The sequence below is a fragment of the Somniosus microcephalus genome, chromosome 5, assembly GCF_052327205.1.
Source record: "Somniosus microcephalus isolate GS21.2 chromosome 5, FLI_Smic_1.0, whole genome shotgun sequence".
Taxonomy (NCBI): domain Eukaryota; kingdom Metazoa; phylum Chordata; class Chondrichthyes; order Squaliformes; family Somniosidae; genus Somniosus; species Somniosus microcephalus.
The window spans coordinates 25,618,326-25,645,665 of NC_140991.1; the positions used below are offsets into that span (position 1 = coordinate 25,618,326).

At 47.9% G+C, this 27,340-nt stretch overlaps 1 protein-coding gene across 1 annotated transcript in view; it reads left to right on the plus strand.

The window, feature by feature from the left end:
* Positions 1–27,340, plus strand: part of LOC147116963 (uncharacterized) — a 108,126-nt gene that overhangs the window by 34,309 nt on the left and 46,477 nt on the right. Inside the window, exon 3 of the mRNA XM_085987469.1 lies at positions 20,823–20,976. Within this exon, the coding sequence (XP_085843595.1) occupies positions 20,823–20,976 (154 nt within the window). The remainder of the gene's footprint in view (positions 1–20,822; positions 20,977–27,340) is intronic.

Genomic DNA, 27,340 nt, shown 5'->3' on the forward strand with positions numbered 1-27,340 from the left:
TGTACCATTTACAAGATGCACTGCAGCAACTCGCCAAAAGCTCCTTCAACAGCACCTTCCAAACCCGCGACCTCTACCACTTAGAAGGACAAGGGCAGCAGACGCAAGGGAACATCACCACCTACAAGTAGTGTATGTACCTTTAAGGGGGAGAACTACTTTTTACAGCTCCTGTATCCTGTAGTACCGGCAGTGACCACACCTGTATATAAGCCCTGAGTGGCGCTCTGTACAGTCAGTTGCAGTTTGAACTTCATCCAGTAAACACCTGTTGATCGTTCCCTGCAGTCTTTGTCTGATTATTGAAAGGACACAACATTAAGATACCCGGATCTAACATTGGTGACGAGAAGATTTGAACCTACCTGCAACTCTGCATAAGGAGGTCGAGTCCAGAAGCACGGGCATCGCAGGGGAGGCTGTCGAGAGCCAGGCTTGGCCTTCCAGCCACGGTGGTCCAGCGAAACGGGCTGGCAACAGGTACTGCGCAGACCCTTCCCGGACAGCGGCGGCTAGAGCCGACCGAGCGGCACAGAAAGGGCCGAGCAGCGTCGACGGGGGAGAGAGAGAGGGCAGAGCGCACGGGGCGCAGCCGGTGTTCAAGGGCCGAGCAGCGTCAATGAGAGAGAGCAGAGTGCAGTCGGTGTTCGGGACCGAGCGGCGTCAACGGGGGAGAGAGGCGAAAGAGAGCAGAGCGCAGCCGGTGTTCAGGGGCCGAGCAGCGTCAAAGGGGGAGAGAGGCGCGCAGGAAAACGCGAGGCGCTGCCATTGCCACGAGGACCGCAGAGAACGGCATTGGCAGCAGCACGCGAGGCCCACAGGGCGTCGCCATTTGCCAGGAGGACCGCCGAGAGCGGCGTTGGCAGCAGCACGGGAGACGCCATTTTAAGCCGCTGCGGGGGAAGAAAGGAAAGCGTGGGAGACGCCATTTTAAGCTGCAGCAGGGAAGAAAGGAAAGCGCGGGAGACGCCATTTTAAGCCGCAGCGGGGAAGAAAGGAAAGTGCGGGAGACGCCATTTTAAACCAGTCTAACCACACCCAAAAATGCCAAAGAGTGGCAGTATCACAGCGTTCGACAATGAAGTCGAAGATTGGACGACATATGTCGAACGCATAGAAGTATACTGCAAGGCGAATGAAGTGCCAGATGACAAGAAAGCGCTGGTATTGTTGAATTGAATGGATGCAAAAACGTATGGCTTACTACGAAACCTAGTAACCCCAGAGAAGCCAGTAGAAAAGGGTTTTGAAAACATAGTGTCAATCCTACAGGACCACTTAAACCCCACACCGCTGCTGATAGCAGAAAGATTTAAGTTTCACAAAAGGAACCAGCATAAAGATGAAAGTAATGCTGAGTATTTAACGGAACTGCGCAAGCTATCGAAACACTGCCAGTTTGGAACGGGACTAGCAGATACTTTAAGGGACAAGTTTGTGTGTGGGCTTCAAAGTGAAGGAACCCAGAAACGGCTTCTATCAGAAAAGGATCTTACGCTGGACAAGGCTTTCAGCATTGCAGTATCACACGAAGCAGCCGCACGGGGCGCTGCAGAGATACAACGGAGATCGCAAGAATATGGCACAAATGAAATGTCATACGGAACAGTGAAGTGCTATCACTGCGGCAGAACAACACACGACCATAATGATTGCTGGTTGAAGGACAAAGTGTGCAGACAGTGTGGAAAAGTAGGACACATAGCAAGAGTCTGCAGTTCGGGAAAGAAAACCAGCAGCAAAAAATCTCCACAGGAGAAGTACAAGAAGGTACATAAGGTGATGGAGAGTAGGTCAGACGAACAGAAGAGTGATACAGACTCCGGAAGCAAGGAGCTGGGTTGTCTGAAACTACATAATGTGATCAAAACGGAGGATCACCAAACTATCGGTCACGCTCAAGATAGCAGGAGTCCAAGTGAAAATGGAATTGGACACAGGATCAGCCCTAACAGTCATAAACCGAAGGGACTACAAGCGACTATTCTCACATATACCCTTGAGAGATACAAAGATTGTCTTGAAGACGTACACGGGGCAAAAAGTCTACCCCAAAGGAAAAATAAGGGTGACCGTTATATATAACGGCAAGGAAATACCAAAAATGGACCTATATGTATTGCCAGATGGAGGACCACCACTACTAGGACGTGAATGGATCCGGAAGATACAGCTAGATTGGCATTCCATACAAGCACTGACTGTAGATGCCAAAAAGGATGACGACGTCACACCTGGACGACTGTCAAAAATGCTAACTGATGCACAAGAAGTGTTCCAGCAGGGACTCGAAACACTAAAAGGCATAACAGCGACGATCAAAATAGAGGAAAATGCAAGCCCAAAGTTTTTTAAGGCCTTATGCGATCCGCCCAGTCGTCGAAGCAGAGCTGGAAGGTTTGGAACGTTCAGGAGTACTGTCCAAAGTGGACTGGAGCGAGTGGGCTACACCCATCGTTCCTGTAATGAAGAGGTCGTTTAGTAATACGCCTGGGGAACCAAAGAAGGTTCGCATCTGTGGGGACTTTAAGGTGACAGTGAACCCAGTCCTTCACACCGTACAATATCCGCTTCCGCGGATTGAAGATATTTTCGCCTCGCTATCTGGAGGGAAACGCTTCACTAAGATTGATCTGGCCCAGGCGTACCTGCAAATGGAGGTAGAAGAAGCCTCGAAACAGTACCTCACGATCAACACTCATAAAGGTCTCTACCAATACAACCGGCTGGTGTTCGGGGTAGCATCAGCTCCGGCTATTTGGCAAAGGGCAATGGATCAAGTCCTGCAAGGGATTCCAGGGACCCAATGTTATTTGGACGACATCCTGGTCACGGGCGAAAATGACAGTGATCACCTCGCCAACCTGGAGCAGGTGCTCACTAGATTGAAGGAATATGGGCTCCGAGCTAATCGCCACAAATGCGAGTTTTTCCAGGAGCAGATCTCGTATTGTGGCCACGTTATTGATAAAGAGGGGTTACATAATGTTAAGTATGTGTATTGTATTGAACAATTAACACAAAGACTTAAACGTATAACTCAAACAGGTCTTTACTGGTTGGAGGTAGGGACTACACGTAGGTCTTTACTTCATGCCCACAGGCGGGAACTGAGGGGGATCAGTACCCACAGTACTATTTATACCCCTATGGCCAGGAGTGGTACTGCGTATCACTACGCCCAACAAGTAGTGCAGTCCTGTCCATAGGTTCAAAGTAGCACACATATTACATACACAACATTCCTCCCTTCCTAGCTTTACAGTCATCTCCCCATTTAACATAACGTAATAACATATATACATATATAACTTCAGGTTTACATAACAGAATAACATAGATACATAGATAACTTCATGTCAAAAACAGATCACAGATTCAGTCTCTGCGGAAAACAGTTCACAGATTCAATCTCTGTGGTGTAGTCGGTTCACGTTGCTAGAGTGACTCATTCAATAGTCCTTCCATGGATTTAACAGTTTGAACTTCCGAACTGAATTGGCTCCGTTCGGAGGGACCACGTGTGTGATCTGGTAGAGGTGATAATGGTTCAGATGGGTCATCTTCTGTTTTTACTTTTCCTTTTCTGCTTCTTGGAGACTCTCTGGGCTCCATTGTCAGCTGCCACAGCTGCCAGCTGCATGCGCAGTTCCTCCTTCTCTTCCTCCTGTTTCCGTCGTAGAGCCAGCTTCTCCCGATGTTCCGTAGACTTTTGGTGCTCCTCCATGATTTCTGCACTTTGGGAGTCGAAGTTACAAGCTGGGCAGGACAGGACATCGTAATATTCGGTGTCGTCCTGAGCTAGACCAGTGAGAGGGTCGTCTATTTCCTCCATACCTAGCTGGACGTTAGCCAGCTCTTGTTCCAAATCCAGACATCTTTCCTGAAGAGACTTCTTCATGTGTACCTCTGCATCCAGCTTTTTCTGGGCTTTCAGCAAGTCGTTTACTAGTGACCTCATTTGTGATTTTAATACTTCAACTTCCTTTGGAGATTGATTGATCGGACTATGCAATCCCTCTACCGGAGCAGCTGTTTCAGCGGTCTGTTGTTCTACGTTGACGTGAGTCAGCGTACTTTTGGCATCCAAGGGCTGCTCTGTTGCAGTCATCTCAGTCTGTGTTGCCACCTCAGCTCTTCCAATAACCTTTGAGAGCTCCGAACCCCTTTCGTTTGAATATTGAAGTTCATGTTCAAGTTTTTCCCATTTCAGAGTCCTGTCCTTCAGCATATGCAGGAGTTGGCTGACCGTTAACTCCTCTGACATCAGACGTTTTGTGTGCTCCTGCTCCATTTTCTCCATCAGCTGCTTCTGTTGTCTTTCCAGATTCTCCAACTCTATATCAAAGAACTCTTTCGTTGCATTCAACTCTTGCTCAAAACGGCGAAGCATTTGTTCTAATTGCTGTTGTAGTTTGAAATGGAGTTGAGTTCGAGCCCGGTGTCCCTCAGAAATGGGCACATCAGTAGACTTGCCAGACTCAGAATCCACAGTTAAACTATGTTGTTGTTGCTCAGTGGAATTCTGTGCTGAAACTTTGTCTTTTGCACCTGAGTTGGGCTTACCATCATCCGTTCCAGAGTCTGGGCCGACTATCTTCACCGAGTTCTCACTCGTTATTGTTTGTAGGAAATGCCAGTCCATATTCATTTTCCTAATCCACTCCCGTCCTAGTAGTGGAGGACCTCCTTCAGATATCACATATAAGTCCATTATTTGACTGTCTTCGCCCTTGTGGGCCACTGCAACCTCTATTTTCCCGATGGGGTACACTCTTTGCCCCGTGTATGTTTTCAATATAATCCCCGTATCCTGTAGGGGAATATGTTGGAATAACTTTCCGTAATCTTTCTTATTTATGACCGTCAATGCCGATCCAGTGTCCAATTCCAGTTTTACTTGGACTCCTTCTATCTGAAGAGTGACCCAAATTGTCTGGAGGTCTGCACCCTTACCAGCGTTGAGTACTCTTAAGCTAGCCAGTTCATTACAGCTTAAGCTAGCCAGTTCATTACTGCTAGCGTCTGAATCGGACTCCTGTTCGGTCACCTTGTGTACCTTTGCGTATTTTCCTTGCGGTGACTTCTTGTTGCTGGTCTTCTTCCCTGACCTGCATACTCTAGCTATATGTCCAAGCCTACCACAAGTTCTACATTCTTGGTTTTTAAACCAACACTGGTTCTGATCATGCGTTGTCTTTCCACAACGATAACATTTGCCAGAACTCACACCCAATTTGTGTGCACTGAGCTCCGGTGACCGTAGCTGCATTACTGCCGTGCCTCTCGCTGCGGCTTCGTGTGCTGCTGCCATAGTGACCGCCTTCTCAAGCGTCAGCTCATTCTCCTCGAGCAGTCGCTTTTGTGTATCCTGTTTAAATAAACCACACACAAATTTGTCTCGTAGTGCATCTGTCAATCCCGTTCCAAACTGGCAATATTTCGCTAATTTACGCAATTCCAGCAAATATTCAGCATTGCTTTCATGCTGTAGCTGCCTTCTGTCGTAAAATTTAAATCGTTCCGCTAGCATCAGCGGCGTGGGGTTTAGATGATCTTTCAGGACAGTAACAATCTCATCGAACGTCTTATCCGCCGGTTCATCTGGTGATAACAGGTGTTTCAATTGCCCGTACGTCTTCGCACCCATTAAATTTAATAATGTTAGAGCTTTATCTTGGTCACGAATTTTATTGGCCTTACAATAATTTTTTACTCTTTCAACATATATGGCCCAATCTTCGAGGTCACTATCAAAGGTGCTAATATTCCCGTGTTTAGGCATTGTAGATTTGCAATTTCTCAGATTTTATTTTCTTTACTTGTTATCAAAGATGGCGGCTTCCCGCTCTTGCCGTCGTCCTCCGCCCACAAAATGGCGGTTTTCCCGCGCTTGGCGGTCTTCACCCGTCCCCCGACGCCGTCTCCCTTCAGCCCTCGAGTGCGGCCCTTATCTTCGCCGCGATCGATAGCCCGCGCTGTGCACCGCGACTCTCGCACCTTGAGCTTCTGCAGCCGCCGCGCCTTTCAGTCCGAGTGCGGCTCTTATCTTTGGTCCCGATCGCTGGCCCGGCTGCGCCCCTCACTTCAAAGCGGCCCGGCCCTTATCTGCCGATCGCTATCGCCCTACCTCTCTCTCTTCCCCAGTCCTGTCTTTACTCCGGTTCACAAGCTGATGGAGGCTTCAGGGTCCTAATGCCTGTCACTTCCAGTCGCTGGAAGCTGTCAGGATTTCTGCTGCCCTTCAGTTTTGAGTGGGGTGTTGAGGATTGAAACCTCTCTTCAACGTCCTGTCTTTGGACGAAGCCGCCTGGAATAACTGCCGCAGGGTAAGAGCCTGACTCGTCGCCAGTGTTAAGTATGTGTATTGTATTGAACAATTAACACAAAGACTTAAACGTATAACTCAAACAGGTCTTTACTGGTTGGAGGTAGGGACTACACGTAGGTCTTTACTTCATGCCCACAGGCGGGAACTGAGGGGGATCAGTACCCACAGTACTATTTATACCCCTATGGCCAGGAGTGGTACTGCGTATCACTACGCCCAACAAGTAGTGCAGTCCTGTCCATAGGTTCAAAGTAGCACACATATTACATACACAACACATAAGTCCCCTGAAAAGATTGAGACAGTAGTCAAGGCTCCAGCACCGGAAAATGTGTCACAACTGAGGTCGTTCCTCGGGCTGGTGAACTACTACCATAAGTTCTTGCCGAATTTGTCTACCGTACTACACCCACTGAACACCCTACTGCAAACGGGGGTTCCATGGAAGTGGAGTGACGAATGTAAACGAGCTTTCCAGAAGAGCAAAGCATTGATCACATCGAAAGAGGTGTTGGCTCATTTCAACCCAGCACTACCAATTCGGTTGGCGTGTGATGTATCACCCTATGGCATTGGAGCGGTGCTATCGCACAAATTCCCGGACGGCTCGGAGAGGCCAGTGGCCTTTGCGTCTCGGTCACTAATCTCAGCCGAGCGTAACTACGCCCAGATTGACAGGGAGGCCCTCAGCCTAGTGTGGGGAGTGAAAAAGTTCAATCACTATCTGCACGGGCAGAAGTTCACCTTGCTGACTGACCACCAACCACTTGTCTCCATCTTTAATCCAAAGAAGGGCGTTCCGGTGATGACTGCGCAACGGCTACAAAGATGGTCCCTTTTTCTAGGGGCGCACCAATATGATATCGAGTATAAGGGCATGAAACAGCATGGAAACGCTGATGGGCTATCACGCTTGCCACTGCCTATTGCGGAGGAAGCACCAGCAGTGGATCCTGTCGAAATATTTCATTCGACTATAATTGAATGCTTGCCAGTAACTAACGCTGGTATAGAGAAGGAGACCCGAAATGACCCGACACTGTCTCGGGTATATGATTTGACGGTGAAGGGATGGCCAGCACATGGCGACTCACTGTTGCCAGCATTCTCATCCAGAAGAGAACAGCTGTCAGTATGCCAGGGGACCTTGATGTGTGGATCCCGAGTGGTAATTCCACCCAAGTTAAGGGAGAGAGTGCTCAATGAGCTTCACGAAGGTCATCTGGGAGGGGTGAAAATGAAAAGCCTTGCTAGGGCTTATGTGTGGTGGCCAGGGATCGATCAGCAAATCGAGGACCTGACAAAGAGCTGCTCAGGATGCCAGAAGGTCCAAAATGCACCACCACATGCCCCTCTACACCCATGGGAGTGGCCCTCATCTCCTTGGCAACGGGTGCATATTGACTTTGCTGGTCCATTCATGGACTCAATGTTTTTAATAGCCATGGATGCGCACTCGAAATGGCCTGAGGTGATCAAAATGTCCTCCACCACCACAGAGAAAACTATTGCAGTCCTACGGACCATTTTTGCCAGGAACGGCTTGCCAGAGCAGATTTGCTCTGATAACGGACCACAGTTTGTGTCCGAAGAGTTTCGAAGTTTTATGAAAAGGAATGGGGTAAGGCATTACACATCCGCCCCGTATCATCCAGCCACAAATGGATTGGCTGAGAGGTTCGTACAAACCTTTAAAAAGGCGATAAGGGCCATGTGCGATGATGAAATTCCACTACAGCATAAGGTGGACAATTTCCTGTTAGCCTACAGAAATGCGACACATGCAGTTACCAACCAGACCCCGGCCATGATGTTCTTTAACCGAAGGTTGAGATCTCGTCTGGATTTGCTCAGACCAAATGTGCGAAGAAATGTTGAGAATAAGCAATTCCAGCACATCAATGAGAAGCCGACAAGGAGCTTCAATGTAGGGCAACCAGTCTTAGCCCGCGACTACTGAACAGAGAAATGGCAACCAGGAACGATATGCACACGGCAGGGGCCACTAATGTACACAGTGGATGTTGGGGAGAACATTGTGAGACGCCATGTTGACCAGATCCTAGAGTCACAGGAACGAGTCAACCCCATGTCTCGGCCATACGTACCTGGTGAGGAACCCGACGTACAGGTCGCATCTACCTCAGAAACAATAGCATTGGAAGCTGATGAATCAACTGACGACAGGTTGTTAGAATCGCCTCCGCACCAAGAGCGAGACACTCGGGGAAAGACGTTATCCAGAAAGAATCAGGAAGCCTCCCCAAAGACTGAATTTATAAATAGACTATTTCCAGTTAATGTTGCATGTTAAAAGTGTTAATTGTAATTAGTTTGATATTTAATTGTTAAATGAGTGTTCTGGTACTGTTAATCTAAAAGGGGAGGAATTGTAGTGTATGTACCTTTTTAAAGGGGAGAACTACTTTTTGCAGCTCCTGTATCCTGTAGTACCGGCAGTGACCACACCTGTATATAAGCCCTGAGTGGTGCTCTGTACAGTCAGTTGCAGTTTGAACTTCATCCAGTAAACACCTGTTGAGCGTTCCCTGCAGTCTTTGTCTGATTATTGAAAGGACACAACATTAAGATACCCGGATCTAACACTACAAGTTCCCCTCCAAGCCACACACCATCCTGACTTGGACCTGTATCGCCGTTCCTTCACTGTCGCTGGGCCAAAATCCTGGAACTCCCTTCCTAACAGCATTGTGGGTGTACCTACACCATATGGACTGCAGCGGTTCAAGAAGGCGGCTCACCACCATCTTCTCAAGGGCAATTAGGGATGGGCACTAAATGCAGGCCTAGCCAGCCAGCGATGCCCACATCCCATCAATGAATTAAAAAAAAAGGAGGCTCACCACCACCTTCTCAAGGGCAACTAGGGATGGGCAATAAATGCTGGGGTTACCAGCGACAACCACATCCCAGGAGCGAATATAAATAAAAAAATTAGAAATATAAAGACCTGCTTCTTCACCACTCCCCTGTATCCCTCAGCTTAGCTGCGTTCAGCTTTCTTACTGAACTTGTTGACGATTAACGACAGATCAACACAGATACACTATCCACCTTTCTTTGCTTTCAGATTTTCCTCAGAAAAAGTTGAAGAGTTCACGCTCTGTCGAAAACTTTCAAGCTACCCAATTATTTCTCTGTGGGTTTTCCATCTACAGTATATGTCCATCAATTATAGAGGAAGGCAGCAGGAGCAGGCTCACATCCTGCCAGCCATGGCACGCTCTGTGAATGTGCAGACTTGCTGTCAATTGCAAGCTTTTCTCCAATTTCTATGCAGCTAGAATCAACGTTCCCTTGGCCGCGCCGTCATCTCAAGGTCCCGCGCATCTCGAGGTCCCGCGCCGTCTGTGAGCCGGCTCCCCAATGCAAAGTTTGAATGGGCCGCGCAGCCCATTAACAGGGCCGCGTGGCCCCCCAAAAAAATGAGGAGGAACATTGGCTCGAATGTCTTTTTTTGGCAGCTGTGCCTTCAGCTGCCTGGGCCCTAAGCTGCGAATTCCCTCCCTAAACCTCTCTACCTCTCCCTCCTCCTTTAAGACGCTCTTTAAAACCTACCTCTTTGACCAAACTTTTGGACAACTGCCCATGAATCTCTTTATGTGGCTCGGTGTCAAATTTTGTCTGAAGCTCCTGTGAAGTGCCTTGGGATGTTTTACTACATTAAAGGTGCTATATAAATGCAAGTCGTTGTTGTTTTTAACATAACAAACTTTTTTCCAGCACTAAATTTTCCAGCAAGGGGGAGTTTAAGATAGTGACATCATCTGAAAACACAGCGTCAGTTTCCACATGTACGCTGACGACACCCAGCTTTACCTCACCACCACCTCCCTCGACCCCTCCACGGTCTCTAAATTGTCAGACAGCTTGTCCGACATCCAGTTCTGGATGAGCAGAAACTTTCTGCAATTAAATATTGGGAAAACCGAAGCCATTGTCTTCGGTCCCCGCCACAAACTCCATTCCCTAGCCACTGACTCCATCCCTCTCCCTAACATCTGTCTGAGGCTGAACCACACTGTTCGCAACCTTGGTGACATATTTGACCCTGAAATGGGCTTCTGACCACATATCTGCAGCATAATTAAGACCGCCTACTTCCACCACCGTAACATCGCCCTTCTCCGCCCTTGCCTCAGCTCATCCACTGCTGAAACCTTCATCCATGCCTTTGTTACCTCTAGACTTGACTATTCCAATGCACTCCTGGCTGGCCTCCCACATTCCACCCTACGCAAACTTGAGGTCATCCAAAACACAGCTGCCCGTGTCCTAACTCGCACCAAATCCCGTTCGCCCATCACCCCTGTGCTCGCTGACCTACATTGGGTCCCGGTTAAGCAACGCCTCGATTTTAAAATTCTCATCCTTGTTTTCAAATCCCTCCATGGCCTCGCCCCTCCCTATCTCTGTAATCTCCTCCAGCCCCACAACCCCCCGAGATATCTGCGCTCCTCTAATTCTGGCCTCTTGAGCATCCCTGATTTTAATCGTTCAGGCATTGGTGGCCTTGCCTTCTGTTGCCTAGGCCCCAAGCTCTGGAATTCCCTGCCTAAACCTCTCCGCCTCGCTACCTCTTTTTCCTTCTTTTAGGACGCTCCTTAAAACCTACCTCTTTGACCAAGCTTTTGGTCATTTGCCCTAATTTCTCTTTAAGTGGCTCGGTGTCAAATTTTGTTTTATAACGCTCCTGTGAAGCGCCTTGGGATGCTTTACTATGTTAAAGGCGCTATATAAATAGAAGTTGTTGTTATTGTTGTTCATACTAATTAGTTTTCCTTCCTGCTTCTTGCTTGCTGATTTGATACATAGCCTACTTGTTCAATTTTGATGTGTTGCAATGTTAAGAAAAGAAAGAACGTGCATTTATATAGTGCCTTTCATGAGTTCAGGAAGTCCCAAAGTGCTTTACAGCCAATGAAGTACTTTTGGAGTGTAGTCACTGTTGTAATGTCGGAAACGCGGCCGTCAATTTGCGCACAGCAAGCTCCCGCAAACAGCAAAGTGATAATGACCAGATAATCTGTTTTTGGTGTTGTTGGATGAGGGATAAATATTGGCTACAGCTCCCCTGCTTTTCTTCAAAATAGTGCCCTGGGATCTTTTACACCCACCTGAGAGGGCAGACGGAGCCTCGGTTTAACGACTCATCTGAAATATGGCACCTCTGACAGTGCAGCACTCCCTCAGCACTGCACTGGGAGCGTCGGCCTAGATTGTGTGTTCAGGTCTCTGGAGTGAGACTTGAACCATACATGTGTGACATGTGACAGACAAACCATACCATAGATGCATATATACCAAGTTTAACTAACATTGAGTTATAAGATCAGGCACCATGACAGGGGCCCAACTGAATGGTCCTCACGTGTGAATAGAATCATAGAATGATGTAGCACAGGAGGAGGCCATTTGGCTCATCGTGCCTGTGTCGGTTCTTTGAAAGAGCTATCCAATTAGTCCCAAACCCCTGTCCTTTTCCCATAGCCCTGCAAATTTTTTCCCTTCAAGTATTTATCCAATTCTCTTTTGAAAGTTATTATTGAATCTGCTTCCACCGCCCTTTCACGCAGTAGATTCCTTTGTGGATATGATTTAGTAACTGGTTAAACAGATATTAACCAACTACTAAATCATGTCCATGGATTATATAATTTATATAATAGCCTTTGTGGGCCATTCAACTGGGGGAAAGGAATGTAGGGCATCATACCTGAGTCCGCTACCATTAGTACCCAATAATACTATATAATAATAATGGCCGTCTTCTGTGCTGTAGGTTTCTACGATTCGTGAAATTTCCATAAGGTGCCATTGGATAGCAACTGGGAACGGTTGGCTGATTTCCCCCCCCCCCCAACATCTTAATTGCCCCTGCTATCTAGCCTGGCGACATTAAAGTGCCCCAACTGATATCAGCGAACACAGCACAGAACAGGGATCAAACCCGACCCTGGCTAAAACTGTGTACCTCAGAAGGTGGCTGGGCTCATTTAGGACGGGCCAGTTGATGGAACTGTTGAAGCGAAGGCAATGCAACACAATTAGTAACCGTGTAACACCAGGCTCCTTTTGTTAATCTTTAACTCCAAATAACTAACTTTTCTTCTTGAGTCAGAAAAGATTTACAAAAGAGTTGTTCAGATTTTATAGAGAAGCAAGTCACATGGTGACCTGGGTGAGACGCTAGCTTGAATTCCAGGGGACATGTCATATGAATTCAAGCCTTTGCTGATGGGCTGCAGGCGAAGCCTCGTGTAGCCTCCATATGTGAGTGAATGACAGTCGGAACCCAACTTGTCTCCAGGGTGTGTGTCAACCAATGCAAGCTTGAATGACTGCTCGACGAAAGACCCATATAAAAATGTTTATTCAGTACCGGGTAGAAAATATCTGCCGATGAAGAGAACCTTCAGGGTAACGTTGACTTAGCTCACCGGTGGCGTGATGCTATAAAAGCTTCTTAATGAGCACTGCATGTTCCTGATGTGTTCCCGTCTTCAGTTACTCAAGTTAGATTTTGCAGAGTACATTGAATCAACAGCAGCTATAACAATATTTAAATAGGCAACTTGGGGAGGATTGTCACATCACAAGAGTGGATCAGATGAAGAAGGTCCTTCAAGCCATCTGGTTCCCCACCCTCTGGAATACCAACTCTATCATCTCCCCATTACAGAGTCTGGGTGGTTTTTTTTTAATGAGTCCAGTGTCCTGTCAAATATGTTTTCTAGCAACCTGTTCCAACCGTTCACCCCCTACTGTGTAAAGAAATACCTCCTGACGGCTATCTTAAATTTGGCCTTCACAACCTGGAACCTTTGCCCTCTTACTCAGCTGTCCTTGCATATCTGAGAGTATTGTTCTGAGTTTACATTTTCTATCCTATTAACAGAGATGGCCCAATCTGTACAATAGCAAAATACTGCGGATGTTGGAAATCCGAAATAACAACAGGAAATGCTGGAAAAACTCAGCAGGCCAGGCAACATCCGTGGAGAGACAAAGGGTTTGACCCGAAACGTTGACTCTATTTTCCCTCCACGGATGTTGCCTGGCCTGCTGAGTTTTTCCAGCATTTTCTGTTGTTTTTATGGCCCAATCTGTGTTTGTTCTCCCCAATGTAGAGGAGACTGCATCGTGAGCAGCAAATACAGTATGCTAAATTGAAAGAAGTATAAGTAAATCATGGTTTAACCTGGAAGGAGTGTTTGGGGGCCCTGGACGGTGGGAAGGCAGGAGGTGAAAGAGCAGGTGTTGCATCTCCTGCACTTGTACGGGAAGGTGGCGCGGGAAGGGGAGCGGGTGTTGGAAGAGCGGACCAGAGTGTCGCGGAGGGAACGGTTCTGGGTCTTTTTTTGATTTTCCCCTTGGTAAGTTCTATCCCGTCCATGGAGTACACAAGGCTTCTACTTAGATATTTATCGTTTTCCTTTGTCCATTCGCCACTGATCAGTTCATGTGAAAAACCTGTGGCACTATAATTGTAAGATCTTGGTTATCCCCACCATCCACCCTTCCCCCTAGCAGTGAATGGAACTAGCTTACAATGATACTGTCATTCCAACTCGTTTAAGTATATCAGGAACAGTTAAAGTCCAGCATAGATCATTGGAGCACCAACTCAATACGTCCCCTCATTTCAATCTAGCTTCACTTACAGCTACGCTCGGCTTCCTTCCCTTTAACCAGTTACTAAATTATAAAACTCGAGGAACAGCACCTCATCTTCTGATTAGGCACTTTACAGCCTTCCGGACTCAATATTGAGTTCAACAATTTCAGATCATAACCTCGGCCCCTATTATATTTTTATATTTTTTATCCACACTTTTGGTTTGTGCCTTTTCCTTTTTTTCTCTCTCTCTCCCACATGGCAGCTGTCTCTCACTCTGCCCGCGCATTTCACACTTCATCTAGAGCCATTGTCTGTTTCTTTACCTGTCTTATTACCATCTCGTCTCACCTTGAATATCTCTTAATGTCTCTTCTTTCATCCCCTCCCCCATTTCCCAGCCCCCAAACTGCCTTTTGTTTCATTTCCTGCCTTTTCTCTCAGTTCTGTAGAAGGGTCTCGACCCGAAACGTTGACTCTATTTCTCTCTCCACGGACGTTGCCTAGCCTGCTGAGTTTTTCCAGCGTTTTCTGTTGTTATTTCAGATTTCCAGCATCCGCAGTATTTTGCTATTGTACTAAATCATGTCCATGTCCTGCCTGTGGTACCCACTGACCTTAGTCTGAAAAGGAGTCTATTACTGTAAGTGGGTACTTTATTAAAGGTTTTTTTGGGAGTCTAGGTGCACTATGTCATAGGGTTTTCCAGCACCAATTTGGAACGTTACCTGCTCAAAAAAGTCTGAGAGTTTGGTATGACGAGATCTACTCCTCCTAAAGCTGTGTTGCCTGTCATTTAGTAGCCTATTATCATACGGGTACTTTTCTCTAGAAAAGAGAAGGCTGAGGGATGACCTGATAGAGGGCTTTAAAATTATGATGGGGTTTGATAGGGTAGACGTAGAGAAGATGTTTCCACTTGTTTGGGGGGGTGGGGGGGAAGACCAAAACTAGGGGCCATAAATATAAGATAGTCAGTAATAAATCCAGCAGGGAATTCGGGAGAAACTTCTTTACCCAGAGCGTGGTTAGAATGTGGAACTCGCTACCACAGGGAGTCGTTGAGGCGAATAACACAGATGCATTTAAGGGGAAGCTAGATAAACACGAGAGGGATAGGAATAGAAGGCTATGTTGACAGGGTTCGATGAAGTAGGGAGGGGAGGAGGCTCGTGTGGAGCATAAACACCGGCATGGACCTGCGGGGCTCAATGACCAGCTTCTGTGCTGTAAATACTTTGTTTTTGGTTATTAATTCCATTCGTTTTTCAATTATTGAGGTGAGGCTCATGTGTTTGTCGTTGCCCTTCGCCCTTCTTGAATTTGGGAAATACATTTGCCTCTTCGCAGTCTGTTGGAACCTTCCCAGTTGTTTTTTCAAAATGACACTTTCCAACGTTGGAGCTGCATTCCTGTGGCTTCCTCAGATTTTTTTGCTATCTGTTGATTTGGAGATAAGTTCTTCTTTTTCACAGTTTTACACCTGCACGGTTGTGCATATTTGTACGGCTGCATTTGTTGACGATCATGGAATGATACAGCACAGAAGGAGGCCATTCGGCCCATCTCACTCTTTGGTAGATCTATCCAATTAGTCCCGCTCCCTTGCTCTTTCCCCAGAGCCCTGCAGATTTTTCCTTTTTAAGTCTCTATCCAATTCCCTTTGGAAAGTTATTATTGAATCTGCTTCCACTGCCCTTTCAGGCAGCGTGTTCCAGATCATCATAACTTGCTGAGTAAAAAAAAAAAATTCTTCTCATCACCCCCCTGGCTTTTTCTGCAAATTAAAATCTGTGCCCTCTGGTTACAGACCCTTCTGCCAGTGGAAACAGTGCCAGTGGGTTCGATCACAAGTGCCTAACAACTCGAGCAGTTTTCTTTCCTTTCTCAAAACACGTGGAATTTGGTTCGTGTTGAATCTTTCACTTTCCCCCCCCCCCCCCCATCTAATTTCCTGAAGACACTGACTCAAGCTGGAGTGCAGTTGCACAGGCAGCACAAATGGCCGGTCTTCATGTGGGTCAGTAGGTTATTCAATTGAATCATTTCTTTCTCCGCCCCTCCCAGCTCAGGAACACTGATCTGCCGATTGTAGTATTCCTTGTGGCACGTTGGCAGTACAAGCCACTTTGGGACCTTCTTCGCCTGTGTAGCTCGGTGCCACAGCAGCAATGTCCCCCGTAAGGAGTGTGATGGAATACTCTCCACTTGCCTGGATGAGTGCAGCTCCAACAATACTCAAGAAGCTCGACACCATCCAGGACAAAGCAGTCCGCTTGATTGGCACCCCATCCACCACCTTAAACATTCACTCCCTCCACCACCGGCGTACCGTGACTGCAGTGTGTATCATCTACAAGATGCACTGCAGCAACTCGCCAAGGCTTCTTCGGCAGCACCTCCCAAACCCGCGACCTCTACCACCTAGAAGGTCAAGGGCAGCAGGCGCATGGGAACACCACCACCTCCGTGTTCCCCTCCAAGTCGCACACCATCCTGACTTGGAAGTATATCGCCGATCCTTCATCGTCGCTGGGTCAAAATCCTGGAACTCCCTCCCTAACAGCACTGTGGGAGTACCTTCACCACACGGACTGCAGCGGTTCAAGGCGGCGGCTCACCACCACCTTCTCAAGGGCAACTAGGGATGGCCAATAAATGCTGGCCTTGCCAGCGACGCCCACATCCCATAAACTAATTTAAAAAACAATTTTTTCGGGGATGTGTGGCCCCTTCAAGGGGCTGCCTGGCCCATTCAACCCTCCGCGTATACGCGGTTTTTCCATTAAGGAACCGGCAAGCTGCTCAGCTAAATGGAAGCAATGCACAGCAGGTGATCCATTCACCTGATCATCCACTTCCTACATTACAACAGTGACTACACTTCAAAAAGTGCTTCATTGGCTGCAAAGCGCTTCGGGAGGTCCTAAGGTCGTGAAAGGTGCTATGTAAATGCAAACTCTTGCTTTCTTTCCATTTGAGGGAGGCCTTTACGCTGTTAACCTGCAACCAACTGCAGGAGAATGCTCGAAAGACACAACTTGTTGCTGGTTGTGCCGTTCATTGAAGCGGAAAGTCACGCAAGGATTTAAAAAAAAAATGTTTCAAGTAAGCTGCCATCAAACCTTTATATCAAAAGTTCCAACTCCCCTCAACCACGTAGTAATTCCCCGAATCTACGTTGTCCTCCTCGGTTGGGAGAACAGGTTGACTGAGCCCATTTCTGTCTCCATAGATACCGGCAGGGCTGCTCCTTGGCTAACCGAGGTTTGAATGAGAAAAGGAGGAGTGTATATAATATTAAACCCACTCATCTATTTTCGAGGTGGTCGTGCGAGGAGCTTTTACATTTGCGATTCTCATCGCTACCCTCATTATCAGTGTACCGACCGGAATGGAAAAGACCACTGCAGCCACCTGATCAGACCCATATATTACATGCCATGATTCATTCACCTCGTGGCTAACTTGTCCAAGTCTCTCTTGTATCTGCTGGTACAGTCAGTCCCCCAACCGCCTGCCGTAGCTGGACATTCAACGTGTTTTTGTCGCCACACTGCATAAAGTGGTTAAATCTAAACTGTCGCCCTGCTTCTGCTAAATTCCAGGCTCCGCTCTTGTTCCTTGCTTGTGTTTTTATTTATTTTTCCGTGCCCAAGTGAGCCTCGGCAGTGGTGTAAGCAGGCTATTCCTCTATAGTGGCATCATAGCTTAGCCAACGCTCTCCTCACCATGCACCATCTTCCCTCTGGATAGCAATCAAGAGAGCCAAACCTGGCCGCCTTATTCCCCCTTCCCTAATCCGGGAACACTGAGGCCACACTAAGGGAATTTTTTTTTTTTGGACACCAAGGGTTATATGGGGATAGAAAGCAAATGGTATGTTGGCCTTTATTACAAGAGGATTTGAGTATAAGAGTGAAGACGTCTTACTGCAATTATATAGGGCCCCGGTGAGACCACACCTGGAGTATTGTGGACAGATTTGATCTCCTTACCTAAGGAAGGATGTACTTGCCTTAGAGGGAGTGCAACAAAGGTTCACCAGACTGGTTCCTGGGTTGGGGGGATTGTCCTATGAGGAGAGATTGAGTAGACTAGGCCTATATTCCCTAGAGTTTAGAAGAATGAGAGGTGATCTCATTGAAACATACAAAATTCTTACAGGGCTTGACAGGGTAGATGCAGGGAGGATTTTTCAAGGCTGAGATCGATAGATTTGTGGATATTAAGGGAATCAAGGGATATGGGTACAGTGCAGGAAAGTGGAGTTGAGGTAGAAGATCGGCCATGATCTTATTGAATGGCGGAGCAGGCTCGAGGGGCTGTATGGCCGACTCCTGCTCTTATTTCTTATGTTCTTAATGACATCACCCCTGGCACCAACTTAACAGACCAGGGATTGAAGCTGGGACTTGTCTGGCCTGTATGGCTCAGCTACTCACTGAGCTATCGGGGAGCTCTTGGCTATAATTATTTGAATAAGATTTTGTTTAAGATTCGAACAAAGACGGACAGGTAAAGACCCTCTGGTCCATCCCGCCTGTCCCACACAACTTGTCATACCTTGTGCATCACAATATCGACACTCCCCATCCCACCCGAAAACTGTGTCATCTCCTGGGAGAGGCGAAGAATCAGATTTAAAAAAAAAACAGGCCAATTTTGGGGGGGGGGGGGCGGGAAATTCCTCTCCGACCCCCCCCCTTAGGCTATCAAAATTAGTCCAGGAGATCACTCTGTCCCTGATGATTCCTTGCAGTACCTACCTCTTGTACGAGGTGATCTCCGTCCCAGCCAGAAACAGGGCCAGTTCTTGCTGAAGGAATTCACCGAATCGGCGTCCACCGCGCGAGCCGGCAGCCTGTTCCAGAGGTCCACTATTCTCTGGGAAAAGAACCACCTCCTGACATCTAACCTAGATCTAACCTTGTACCAACTTAGAATTGTGACTCCCCCCCGCCCCCCAGTCCTCCCTAACAGTGTCAGCTGTGGCTCAGTGGGTAGCGCACCTCGCCTCGGAGTCAGAAGGTTGTGGGTTCAAGTCCCGCTCCATGGACTTGAGCACATAAAGCTAGGCTGACACTCCAGTGCTGCACTGTCGGAGGTGCCATCTTTCGGATGAGACGTTAAGCCGAGGCCCCAATTGCTCCCTCAGGTGGACGTAAAAGATCCCATGGCACTATTTTGAAGAAGAGCAGGGACGTTATCCCCGGTGTTATGGCCAATATTTATCCCTCAACCAACATAACAAAAACAGAAGATCTGGTCATTATCACATTGCTGTTTGTGGGACCTTGTTGTGCGCAAATTGATTGCCGCATTTCCTACATTACAACAGTGACTCCACTTCAAAAGTACTTCATTGACTGTAAAGCGCTTTGAGACGTCCGGTGGTTGTGAAAGGCGCTATATAAATGCAAGTCTGTCTTTCTAACTTATTTAATTGGTCGCAACATGAATCATAACAACTGGTTCTTCCCCTTCATTTTCCAAGTTCCTCTCCAGCCGTTTCGAGATATCCCTTACCCTGGCACTGGGGTGGGCAACACACCCTCCAGGACCACCTTTTATTGATTATTTGTAAAACAACAACAACTTGCATTTCTATGGCACCTTCAATGTAGAAAAACATCCCATAACACCTGTTGTGAGACTATTGTAGCTCAGAACAAAATGGGCCATTTTCTGGGAGTGAGCCTGGTTTTTGATCCCGGGGAAAACCAATCCATGAAACATCATAAGACAAAAATGATTAATTTCTGTCACCACATGACTTCTGCAATGTCTCTGGTCGCTGTGTGTTGTTGTGTGTTGCTGTCGTAAATGTTTTGGAAGATTCCCTCTAGTTTATTTGTGTCCTTATTGAAAGCTCTCCGGAAGATTCCCTCTGGTCACTGTGTGTCGTTGTCGTAAATGTTCCACAATATTCCCTCTGGTCACTGTGGAAATAGTAAACATTTTTTTTTAACAACCTATTTATGATTTCACTAGAACTACTGCAGATAAGAAGTCCTCCCGATTTGTTTACGACGCGGCTAACGCCCAGCGACTGAGGAAATCTTAGCTGATTTAATAACTTCGAATTTACAAGACTTGGGGGCAAAAATTGGGTGGCGCCCCCTTTGGGGCGCTAATTTAGCCGGGGCCCAACTTTTAGTGCCCTGAAAAAGTTAGCGCCCCCATGCCCGAAATTCACTGGTAGTGCCCCAAGAGGGAGGCAGGGCGTCGTGCCGCGGTACTGCAGGCCTTCCTCCCCTTATTAAAGGGGTGGGACCTAGCACAGCGCGACCCAGGGCCCAACTTGGCCACCAGGGATCGGGGTGCTTGCAAAAGAGCCCGGCACTCAAGAAGGGTGCCGGGCTGACGGAGCGGGGCCGGCACCCCGTGGAGGGGCTACAGAGGAGGCCGGGGACGGCAGAGGGGTCAGGTGCTGGTAGGCGGCCAGCAAAAAATATGGCCGCCTGGCACCTCCCCATAAATTATCGCCGTCCCGGCCGCACGTACAGCACCGCCCCCCCCCCCGACCCTGTCAGACATAGTGTCTGGCTGTAAGTCAGGGGGCGCTACTGAAGTTCGCGGCTGGGGTGCAGCGCACGGCAGTGACGTTATCGCTGGAGGCGCAGCGCTGCGGGGCGCTACCGGTTAACGCCACCGCTGAATTTTGCGGGAGGCATTAGCGGCGGCTCGCTCGGGCGCTGGTTGCTTTGCGCCTCGTTAGTGCCCTCTTAGGGCACTAATGGGACATGCAAAGCAACTGAATTTTGCCCCCTTTAAGGTTTTGATATTGTGCATGCAAAGAATGTTTGATTTTGTAAAGTGAAATAAATAATTGGTAACTCTCCTTTCCAGATTAGAACGAACCATCAAAGCTCAGCAACTGGAGATCCATCGCTTGCTCAGCGTGTCACGGACACATTGCAATCAGTCCGCAGCCAGCACTCAAACCAGCTCCAGCGACCTCAGCAGCTCAGTCCCTTCTTCAAGTGCCCAGTCCGTCACGCAGGTAGGAAGCTTCCTGTAAACATCCACCCTTCACCCCAACTGAGGACTGATGCCTGCCAGTCTGGGACCCAGCAGCTTATAACTGGCCTAACGAAAAGCTGGTTAGCGTGAGATCGAAAGTTGAAGGCGGAGTGAGCAGAGTAAGACCGCTGAACATCTATTACACCTGTATCATAGAACATAGAAAAATAGGAGCAGGAATAGGCCATTCGGCCCTTCGAGCCTGCTCCACCATTCAATACGATCATGGCTGATCCTCTATCTCAATACCATATTCCCGCTCTCTCCCCATACCCCTTGACGTAAGAAAACTACTAGGTACTTGGTCTGAGTATTAAACAAAGCTTTAATCACCTGTTTTTCAACATGGAGATCTAGTTGTGTCCTTCATTAGTTCCTGTTAAAGAATGTCCTGAGCAAGCTGGGCCCATGCCCGAGTATTTATACTCACCCTGGACAGCGCCACCAGCAGGCCACCCAGTATTATTACATAAGTCATTTCCACATGAATGACAAGATTCCTTTGTGTCTAGAAATCTATCTATCTCCTTCTTAAATATATTCAGTGACTGGGCCTCCACAGCCTTCTGTGGTAGAGAATTCCACAGGTTCACCACCCTCTGAGTGAAGAAATTTCCCCTCATCTCAGTTCTAAATGTCCTACCCCGGATCCTGAGACTGTGACCCCTCGTTCTAGATTCCTGAACATGCTGACTTTTCTGCTGCATTCATCTTACAGCGGCGACTTTTCTTTTTAACCATCCTTGGGATGTGGGCGTCGTTGGCAAGGCCGATATTTATTGCCCATCCTCTAGTTACTCTGAGAAGGTGGTGGTGGGCCTCCTTCTTGAACCGCTGCAGTCCGTGTGCTTTATTCTTTGTAATGGTTTGAGTGGCTGGCTAGGTCACTTCGGAGGCAGTTTTAAGAGAGCCAACCATGTTGGTGTGGGACTAGAGCCAGACTGGGTAAGGACGGCAGGCTTCCTTCCCTAAAGGACATTAGTGAACCAGTTGGGTTTTTAAACGAGAATCCAATAGCTTCGTGGTAACTTTTTAGTGATACCAGATATTTATTTCCAGAATTTAAAAAAAAACTGAATTCAAATTCTCAAACTGCCATAGGAACATAGGAGTTGCTAGACAAAGAAAGGCCAAGATTCACCTTCTAACATCCTGATAGTCATGTGACACAACGACAATGGAGTTGTGATTAATCACAGCAATCAATCGCCATCAATTAGTCTGCGACAGATCCAGACATGAGGGAAAACCCCAGTGGTGGAGAGCTTTGGGAACCATAGGCCCAAAGTCACTCCCAGGCATGTTTCCAATTATAGAAACAAAGAAACATAGAAGGTAGGAGTAGTGCACAAGGACACCCAGGTCTCGTTGCACTTCTCCTTCTCCCAATCTATTGCCGTTCAGATAATAATCTGCCTTCCTGCTTTTGCCACCAAAGTGGATAACCTCGCATTTATCCACATTATACTGCATCTGCCATACATCTGCCCAATCACCCAACCTGTCCAAATCATACTGGAGTATCTCGGCATTCTCCTCACAGCACACACGCCCACCCAGCTTTGTCTCGTCTGCAAACTTGGAGATATTACATCTAGTTCCCTCGTCTAGATCATTAATATATATTGTGAATAGCTGGGGTCCTAGGACCGATCCCTGAGGTACCCCACTAGTCACTGCCTGCCACTCGGAAAAAGAGCCATTTATTCCAAGTCTTTGCTTCCTGTCTGCCAACCAGTTCTTTATCCAAGTCAGTACCTTGTCAATTATTATTGCACTCGCGTCCTTTGGATTATTAGTCCAGGAACAGCCGCTACGCTCCCCATACCTGTATGCAGTGGCGGGAGCGCTGTGAGGTAAGTAAGATGACGCTGCTGTGTCGGGATGATGAGCCCATCTAAAGAGGAATATGCGTGGGCTTTTTTTGTTGATAATAGTCTCTTCGGGAGGCAGTATCATTCTGCTGAGAATGGAAATTCCATTGGTGTCAGCCCGTGTCTCAGTGGGTAGCATCCCTTGCTTCTGAGTCAGAAGTTTGTGGGTTCGAGTCCCACTCCAGGAGACTTGAGCACAAAAATCTAGGCTGACACTCCAGTGCAGTACTGAGGGAGTGCTGCACTGTCTGAGGTGCCGTCTTTCAGCTGAGACGTTAAACCGAGGCTCCGTCTCCTCTCTCAGGTGGATGTAAAAGATCCCACGGGACAATTTTGAAGAGGAGCAGGTGAGTTCTCCCCGGTGTCCCGGTCAATATTTATCCCTCAACCAAAGTCACTAAAAACATTTTACCTGGTCATTACCACGTTGCTGTTTGTGGGAGCTTGCTGTGCGCAAATTGGCTGCTGCGTTTCCTACATTACAACAGTGACTACACATAGATAGACATAGAAGATAGGAGCAGGAGTAGGCCATTCGGCCCCTCGAGCCTGTTCCGTCATTTAATGAGATCATGGCTGATTATCCAAACTCAGTACCCTGTCCCTGCTTTCTCCCCATATCCCTTGATCCCTTTAGCCTCAAGAAATATATCTAACTCCTTCTTGAATATATTTAATGAATTGGCCTCAACTGCCCTGTGTGGCAGAGAATTCCACAGGTTCACCACTCTCTGGGTGAAGAAATTCCTCCTCATCTCAGTCCTAAATGGCTTACCCCTTATCCTTAGACTGTGACCCCTGGTTCTGGACTCCCCCGCCATCGGGAACATCCTTCCTGCATCTAGTCTGTCTAGTCCTGTTAGAATTTTATAAGTTTCAATGAGATCCCCTCTCATTCTTCTAAACTCTAGCGAATATAAGCCTAATCAACCCAATCTCTCCTCATACGTCATTCCTGCCATCCGAGGTATCAGTCTGGTGAATCTTCGCTGCACTCCCTCCATGGCAAGAACATCCTTCCTCAGATAAGGCGACCAAAACTGCACACAATACTGAAGGTGTGGTCTCACCAAGGCCCTGTACAACTGCAGCAAGACATCCTTGCTCCTGTACTCGAATCCTCTTGCTACGAAGGCCAACATACCATTTGCCTTCTTAACCGCCTGCTGCACCTACATGCTTACCTTCACTTACACTTCAAAAAGTACTGCATTGGCTGTAAAGCACTTTGGGACGTCTGCTGGTCGTAAATGCGCTGTATAAATGCAAGTCTTTCTTTGGTGGCGCAGTTGCCATTTTATTGGCGGTAGAGAGGCTGAGAGCTGTACATTTGCCGATCTGGACACACCTTCCCCAAGGTATCCGACGGCCTGAAATTAGTCCCGGATGGTGATTCCACGTGCAGTTAGGTGCTGCTCTCAGTGCTGTGGCTTCTGTTCTGCATTGGAACGCACAGCACTGAGAGTCTAGAGCTTTATAAAGCTACCTCTGCTCGAACCGCTTCTGTAATATAAGAATGTAAGAGAGTGGGAACCTTAAAAAAGCCGTCTGCCTAAAGAATGTGTTCTGTTTTAAACGTAAAACTGTGCTCCCTTTATGGCTCAGCAGGTCAGTGAGCATTATGGTGGCGTACCGAGGTCCAAAATTCAATCTTGGGCCAAGTTCAGCTAGTGGGAGGGATGGCGGGGGTGGGGGGGAGGCGGGGGGTTGGCGGCAATGTTCCCTGCGGCCACGCAGCTGTCTGCCGGTCCCGCGCAGCCCAAGACCTGCTTTTCCAATGTGAAATTTCGCACATGTGCAAAAACTTTAAATGGGCCACGCAGCCCGATAAAGGGACCATGCACCCAAATTTAAAATTAGGAGGAACATTGGTGGGAGGTTCTGTGGTTAGCTGATTCATCCTGCAATAAGGAGTGGAAACATCAAGCAGTTTCTATTGGATTTGTTCAAGAAGTGGATGTCATGGTGGAAGTTCTTTCCGGGTAAATTAACTGAGAGGGGCCAAATGGTCTTCCTCATCTGTACCTATGTGGTCAGTATTTCCTGCCCATGTTGTTGCAGTGGCAATGAGGTGGACACAACTGCAGATCTCTATCATTTAAGACATGAAGAGACTTTACTCTTTTATCATTGCTGTAATACATGGAGGATAGGCGCACCAACGTCAGTGTTCTCGCTCAGGCCAACATCCCCGGCATCGAAGCTCTGACCACGCTCGATCAGCTCCAATGGCCGGGCCACATCGTCCACATGTCCGATACCAGACTCCCAAAACAAGCGCTCTATTCAGAGCTCCGGCACGGCAAGAGAGCCCTCAGGTGGGCAGAGGAAACGCTTCAAGGACACCCTCAAAGCCTCCTTGGAAAAAAGTGCAACATCCCCACCGACACCTGGGAATCCCTGGCCCAAGACCACACAAAGTGGAGGAGAAGCATCCAGGGAAGGCGCCGAACACCTCGAGTCTCTTCGCCGGGAGCAAGCAGAAGCCAAGCGCAGGCAGCGCAAGGAGCGCACGTCAACCCAAGCATCCCACCCACCCGCCCCTTCAACCACCGTCTGCCCTACCTGTAACAGAGACTGTAGGTCCCGCATTGGACTAATCAGTCACCTGAGAACTCATATTTAGTGTGGAAGCAAGTCATTCTCGGTTCCGAGGGACTGCCTAAGAAGAAGAATACATGGAGGATGTGTCATGATAACTGTTTCCACCAGTGAGTTCGACAGGAATATTGCACAGCACAGTGCTGTGGGACATTTGGGTACAAACATGCAGCACCACGGAGCAGGTTTGATCCGCTGCTCCGTCAAGCTCCTGATCTCAACCCCACTTTGCCTGGCGTCACCGAACAGGGGAAAGCTGATAATAACCCTCAGTCGAAATAGGCATAATTAGGAAAGAAAGAACTTTCATTTATATAGCGCCTTTCACGATCTCAGGACGTCCCAAAGCACTTTACAGTCAATGAAGTACTTCTCGCTGTAAGAAATGCGGCAACCAATTGCACACAGCAAGGTCAATGAGATAATGACCTGTTTTAGTGATGTTGGTTCGGGAATAAATATTAGCCAGCCTTGTTCGAAATAGTGCCATGGGATCTTTTAGGTCCAGCTGAGAGGGCAGACGGAGTCTTGGTCGAACATCTCATCTGAAGACCGGCACCTCCGACAGTGCAGCACTCCCTCAGTACTGCACTGGGAGTGTCAGCCTAGATTATGGGCTCAAGTCTCTGGGAGTGGGACTCGAACTCACAGCCTTCTGACTCAGAAGCAAGAGTGCTGCCCACTGACACCTGTTTACTTTAGTTCCCATTACTCCTTTGGTTTGGTCCGATACTATGGATCCCCAGACAGGGCTCTTGCCTGGGGCTTTATATTAATAACAAATAAGACATGCTTCGCAGGGCACAATCAGCTCTTTAATTGGCGATGGCAGCGGGGATTAGGCAGGTGAAGGATTCCAACCAAACTGGCTGTCCCTGATGAGGTGCCAACTTTTTACTTAATACAAGAACCAGTTTTTTTTACGCAGCCTCGCCCACCTCATTACCAAACAACATACTAGTTGGAGTGCATGGGAAAAAAAGCCCTGTTTCAATTGCATGGTATCCAGTTGTCTGTGGCATTAGTCATTTGCCCCTCTCTGATACGTGTGTGTGTGTGTGTGTGCACACGTGTGACCGTCACCTATCTTGACTTGAGAAGTCAGTGAGGCATGCCTGTTTGTACCCTTGCTGCAAAGCCCGAGTGTATGCGTGTGAGATGGGTAAGAACAGGGCAGGCGACCGGCTGTGATCCCTGTCACGGTTGACTAGCCCGCCAACACTAACTGTCCAGGATCTCACATGACCAGTAACCATTTGGACAAGCTATTGGAGGATCTCGTGCCACCTTGCCCAGCCTGAGTCAGTACTCTCGGGAAGAGATGGCAATATCGGTGGGTTTTGAGGACCTCGGGTTAGGGGTGACCGTTATGCTATGGATTTGATCAGACTGTTTGAAACGCAAGCGCCAAGAGGCTTGCAGGTGTACTATTCTCTGTAGAAAGTTAAAGGAGAATTGGTTTATAATGCCGGCTTTAGAAAAGATTTTCCTTTCATTTTGCAGATGGAGGGGATACACCCCTTAATCTCTCCAAGATCTCTGTGATCCTCCAATTCTGGCCTCTCGCGAACCCCCGATTTCTATTGGTCCACCTTTGGCGGTCGTGTCTTCAGCTGCCGAGGCCCCAAACTCTGGAATTCCCTCCCTAAACCGCTCTGCCTCTCCCTCCTCATTTTAAACGCTCCGAGAAAAGCTACCTCTTTGACCAAGCTTTTGGTCACCTGTCCTAATATCTTTTTACGTGGCTCGGTGTCAGATTCTGTTTGATAATCGCTCCTGTGAAGCGCCTTAGGGACGTTTTACTATGTTAAAGGCACTATACAAGTTGTTGTTGTTGATCTCTGTGGTACCGTCAAGAACATAAGAAAT